Source organism: Penaeus japonicus, unplaced genomic scaffold, assembly GCF_977035675.1.
Source record: "Penaeus japonicus unplaced genomic scaffold, GWHDUDI00000001_assembly GWHDUDI00000008, whole genome shotgun sequence".
NCBI lineage: Eukaryota > Metazoa > Arthropoda > Malacostraca > Decapoda > Penaeidae > Penaeus > Penaeus japonicus.
The window spans coordinates 2986652-2991978 of record NW_028234410.1 but is presented as its reverse complement, the minus strand read 5'-3'; the positions used below and the strand labels follow the sequence as shown (position 1 = coordinate 2991978).

Here is a 5327-nt window from a genome sequence, read left to right as displayed (position 1 = left end):
AACTTGTGTTTATTTTGTAAGAGGAAACAAGATCATCAATATAGGCACGAACACAAGTACACAGACTCTGAATAATCATCATAACGCACTTTGTATGTCTTGAAAGACAGTGAGCATTTGTTTCAATAATGCCGTTTGATGTTTATGGTTATCCTGAAGCAAATGCAAAAGCTTTGTTCTTTCTTGATGACATTGTTGCTGATACCTTGTTAAAGACTTTTTAATTTCCCACCGTTTTCCTCCTGGCTTCATGGAAGTACCTAATCTGGCACCCTTTTTCTTGCAGAAACTGGAACTTTCAATTTTCTCTTCCATCTCTCTTAAAGGGAAATCTACAGGTTCCTCCTTGATTGCTATCGGAGTTTTCATAGAAGTTATAATCGAATTTTCTCCCACTTTCGAAGTACCGGGCTTTTAGCAGCCATAAGATCTGGATGAACCATCATTCTTGGAACATACATGTGTTTAATATCTGAAGGCAGTGGGTGGTTCAGAGGATAATGAAGTTTTAGAGTACGTGGTGGGACAACACCTTCAACTGTATGACAGTGCACTAATTTTGCATTCTCTTCTTCTGTTACACTTAACACTTTCACTTGAACTCGGTCGTCTTGTGAATCACCACTATATTTAAAGACATATGTAACTTTACCATCTGGAGTATCATAAGGAACAGCTTTTGTCTTTGTTGCAGTGCCCTTGTTGTGTTTTTGTCTCCCTCTCCCTCTGCCACTTTTTTGTCCCCTACTACCAACACCTTTGCATGACTTTTTTTTACCTTTACAACTACTAAACAAGTCTTCATCACAAGGTTCTTGTTTAACCGTGATGCCACTTGCTTGCTCATTTTCTGCAAAGCTATCCATTGATGCTTGGACATTCCGTTTTTTTAGCATTCCTTGGTGTGACACATTAATGCGCACAAAGGCAGACACATTATCTGTTATGTTACTAACAGTATCTATGTTTTCACTGGTTTCAATCTCTTTATCCAATTTATTTTCCTGGTCAGTGAGAAGCAACACAGCCATCTCCTGGCCATTAACCTTCATTTTCTTGACTGAGCACTTTGGTAACTGACTATTTTTCTGTGAGGGAGATGCTGCTGTAGTTCTCACCTTTGGTGACTGTGTCATTGGTTTATTTTGGTCAGCAATACTAGTATGATTAATGCTTTGGTGTTCCTGGAGATTCTTGCCACTAACAAAAGAATCAACTGGATGGGGATTTGGAATAGAGTGGCCTAATAATTTTATAAGACCCATCTGATAAGAGAACTGCCTGTATCCGCCATGTCTAAATGTGGCCACCATGTACTGCCATTGCTCTTGGCACTGTGTTGGGGTTTTGTTGTAACCTTGGGATTGTAATATTTCACTTGCTGTCTTCATCACAGTCTTTCCTGAGGAGTGCACATTGCGTGGCTGAAGCTCCCAGCTGACGAGTGTTTCAACCAGAAGATTTACTTCATCAAAACTCCACTCACCTATCTGAAATATTGGAATGAACTGATATACTATCTATAAAATGAAATTTTTTCACTATTTACACAGTGATACATCACAGACTTTAACATATCTTTTTCAGAATTAGCAAAGGGGAAAGAAAAGTGAAATATTACATCAAACATCAAAAAGGGGGAATAACTCACTGTCTGCCATCCAGGTACAGGTAAAGCATGGAGCCCATAAGCTACAAGCGGATTTGGATGATCCTGCCACATTCCTTCAAGGTCTCCCAAAGAATCGTCAGCACCTTGTAACAAGGCCTCCCGATGTGTATGATGTAACTGTACCAACAGATGCCAAACTCTAAAAAAGAAAAAAAAATTGGTTTACTTAAATATCTGGGAATGGTACTAAAATTTCATAAAATATCATGAACCTCAAATGAGCATATTTCAACAAAACTGTCCCTAATATTCCCCTAGATTTAAAAGCCATCAATACAAATTACACTCTACTTACTGGCATGGGGTGAAGGTTGGGGAAGAATACTGGTAGTGATCATCGAGGTACTGAGCAAGAGAGAGCAGAAGGGGCCAGCGTGGGGCACTGTGGCACGAGTGGCTCTTCAGCTCCCTCAGCCCTGTGACCAGAGCTGCCATTACCGCCTCAGCTGCAATATCTTCATCATGTCCTCTGCTTGGCTCAACTGTTCAAAGAGAAGTTGTGATAATGATGATAATTACAATAATAATAACAAGAGTAATAAATAACAAATAAGTCTTTTATAAGGGATTCAGTATGATTTAACCTTTTAACCATATCAATTGAGCAAAAACTTATTCCCTGGAGATGTAAATTTTCCCTTCAAAAAACAAAATGTCCAAATTGCCAATTTAAATAAATGATGATATCCACATTGATAATCTGCAAAGACTGCCAGTATAGTTAAAGAAACATGTATTTTCTCATAGGAATGTATAAAGTTAGAAATTCAATAGATAGTTGTTCATATTATATGCAACATTTGTACAAAATAACAAAATTAAATTGAAGAAGAGTTGAGGTATTTGTCATCTTGCAGGAATTTAAATTTGTAGTTGTGTTTTTTATTTGTAATTTTCATGGTTAAGGGGAAAATATTAAAAATGGCATTTCTGCAATTTCAGTAGCCAAAGGATTAAGGTGTGAAGAAAAGAAAAGAAAAGAAAAAAAAACTGTCCAAGGTATTTGTCCCACAAAAAATAATCTGTCACCTAGACTAGATGATTCACAGGTTTCCTTGTATCCAAAGAGAGACTTGAGTTTGAAATAGAATGGCGGTCGGCGACGAGCACGCATGCCACAAGTCTGGTTGAACTGGGAAGCTGCTTGATAACTGCTGTACAGATGCTGGAAGCGGTTCTGGCAAGCCTCTGCCTCTCGCGGATATCCACCTGCCTCCATCACTTGGCTGACCTATTGATGTCATGAGTTGTCTGTAGATCTACAAACTACTACCAACTACTATGTATAGAACAATGAATGCATTTTTCCTTTTTTAAATGAAATTGTCTGGTCATTAGTACTTACCAGTTCCCAATCCATAGGTATCTTTGGCCAGCCTGGCCGAGGAGGAGGAAGAGGAAGAAGAGGGAAAAGGAAAAGTAGGAGGATGAGGAAGAGGGGGAAAAGGGGGGAGAGGAGGAAAAGGAGGAGGAGGAGAAAGAGGAGGAAAAGGAGGAGTAGTAGAAGCAGGAAGAGGAGGGAAAAGGAGGAGTAGGAAGTGGAGGGAAAAGGAGGAGGAGGAAGATGAGGGAAAAGGAGGAGAAGGAAGAGGAGAGAAAAGGAGGAGGAGGAAGAGGAGGGAAAAGGAGGAGGAAGAAGAAGAGGGAAAAGGAGGAGTAGGAGGAGGAGGAAGATGAAGGAAAATGAGGAGTAGGAGGAAGAGGAGGGAAAAGGAGGAGGAGGAAGAGGAGGGAAAAGGAGGAGGAGGAAGAAGAGGGAAAAGGAGGAGTAGGAGGAGGAGGCAGATGAAAGAAAAGGAGGAGTAGGAGGAAGAGGAGGGAAAAGGTGGGGTAGGAGGAGGAAGAAGAGGAGGGAAAATGAGGAGTAGGTGGAAGAAGAAGAAGAGGGAAAAAGAGGTGGAGGAGGGAAAAGGAGGAGGAGGAGGAGGAAGGAAGAGGTGGGAAAAGGAGGAGGAGGAAGAGGAGGGAAAAGGAGGAGGAGGAAGAGGAGGGAAAAGGAGGAGGAGGAGGAGGGAAGAGGGGGAGGAGGAAGAGGAGGGAAAAGGGGGAGGAAGAGGAGGGAAGAGAATGAGGGAGAGGAGGGAAAAGAATGAGGAAGAGGAAGGAAGAGAATAAGGAGGAGGAGAAAAATAAGGGAAGAGAATGAGGAGGAGGAGGAGGAGGAGGAGGAAGAAGAGGGAAAAGGAGGAGGAAGAGGAGGGAAACGGAGTAGGAAAAGGAGGAGGAGGAGAAGGAGGAAGAAGAGAGAAAATGAGGAGGAGGAGGAGGAAAAGAGAGGAGTAGGAGGAGGAGGAGGAAGAGGAGGGAAAAGGAGGAGTAGGAGGAGGAAGAAGAGCAGGGAAAATGAGGAGTAGGAGGAAGAGGAAGAGGAGGGAAAAGGAAGAGGAGGGAAAAGGAGAAGCAGGAGGAGGAGGAAGAGGAGGGAAAAGGAGGAGTAAGAGTAAGAGGAAGAGGAGGGAAAAGGAGGAGGAGGAGGGAAAAGGAAGAGGAGGGAAAAGGAGGAGGAGGAAGAAGAGGAGGGAAAAGGAGGAGGAGGAAGAAGAGGAGGGAAAAGGAGGAGGAAGAGGTGGGAAAAGGAGGAGGAAGAGGAAGGAAAAGGAGGAGCAGGAGGAAGAAGAGGGAAAAGGATGAGGATGAGGAGTAGGAAGAGGAGGGAAGAGAATGAGGAGGAGGAGGAAGAGGAGGGAAAGGGAGAGGTAGAGGAGGAGGAGAGGGAAAATTTGAGGGGAGGAGGAGGAGGAGGAAAAGGGAGGGAAAAGGAGGAAGAGGAGGAGGAGGAAGAGGAGGGAAAAGGAGGAGGAGGAGGAGGAAGAGGAGATAAAAGGAGGAATAGAGTAGAGGAGGAGAGAGAAGGAGAGGAGGAGGAGGAATAGGAGGAGGAGGAGAAGAGGAGGAAGAGGAGAAGAAGAGTGAGGAGGAGAGATAGAGGGAAAAGGGAGGAGGAGGAAGAGAGGAAATGAGGAAGGAGAAGAGGAGAGGAGGAAAGAGGAAGAGGAGAGGAGAGAATGAGGAGGAGGAGGAAGGGGAGGGAAAAGGAGGAATAGGAGGAGGAGGAGGAGAAAGGAGGAATAGGAAGAGGAGGAGGAGGAAGAAGAGGAGGGAAAGGAGGAAGAGGAGGAGGAGGAGGGAGAGAGGGGGAGAGGAGGAGGAGGAAAGGAGGAATAGGAGGATTTAAGGAGGAAGAGGAGAGGAGGAGTTAAAGAGGAAGAGGAGGAGGAGGAGGAAGAGCAGGGAAAAGGAGGAGTAGGAGGAGGAAGAGGTGGGAAAAGGAGGAGTAGGAGGAGGAGGAGGGAGATGAGGAGTAGGAGGAGGAGGAGGAGGTGGAGGAAGAGGAGGGAAAAGGAGGAGTAGGAGGATGAGGAAGAGGAGGGAAGAGACTGAGGATGAGGAAGAGAGGAAAGGAGAAGAGGAGGAGAAGAGGAGGGAAGAGACTGAGGAGGAGGAGGAGGAGGAAGAGGAGGGAAAAGGAGGAGTAGGAGGAGGAGGAAGAGGAGGGAAGAGACTGAGGAGGAGGAATGGCACCGGCCATCCTTACCGCTTGGCCAACACAGGCTGATCCGAGGGACAGGGACCTCGTCAACAAAAGTCAGACTGCATTCCGACATCTCTTACTCCTCTGGTAACCTCGCTCGGAGTATTAAGCGGAAGGGGTGGG

At 44.8% G+C, this 5327-nt stretch overlaps 2 protein-coding genes across 2 annotated transcripts in view; both read right to left on the bottom strand.

The window, feature by feature from the left end:
• Positions 1-374: 374 nt before the first annotated feature.
• LOC122265840 (uncharacterized) lies at positions 375-3093 on the bottom strand. The gene is made up of 5 exons (XM_086539397.1): positions 3018-3093; positions 2702-2903; positions 1968-2154; positions 1652-1811; positions 375-1490 (listed from the first exon to the last, which is right to left on the bottom strand). Exons 1-5 carry the CDS (start codon positions 3030-3032, stop codon positions 375-377), a joined length of 1680 nt encoding a protein of 559 aa, XP_086395523.1. The 5' UTR covers positions 3033-3093.
• Positions 3094-5203: 2110 nt separating this feature from the next.
• LOC122260007 (uncharacterized) overlaps positions 5204-5327 on the bottom strand; it is a 4188-nt gene continuing 4064 nt past the window's right edge. Inside the window, exon 4 of the mRNA XM_086539396.1 lies at positions 5204-5244. Within this exon, the coding sequence (XP_086395522.1) occupies positions 5204-5244 (41 nt within the window). The remainder of the gene's footprint in view (positions 5245-5327) is intronic.

Excerpts from the sequence above, each read along its gene's own strand:
- LOC122265840 (XM_086539397.1), bottom strand. Across the intron at positions 1,812-1,967 it reads CCAACCTTCACCCCATGCCA|AGTTTGGCATCTGTTGGTAC; the intron begins GTAAGTAGAGTG and ends TTTCTTTTTTAG. Across the intron at positions 1,491-1,651 it reads CTGTACCTGGATGGCAGACA|ATAGGTGAGTGGAGTTTTGA; the intron begins GTGAGTTATTCC and ends CCAATATTTCAG.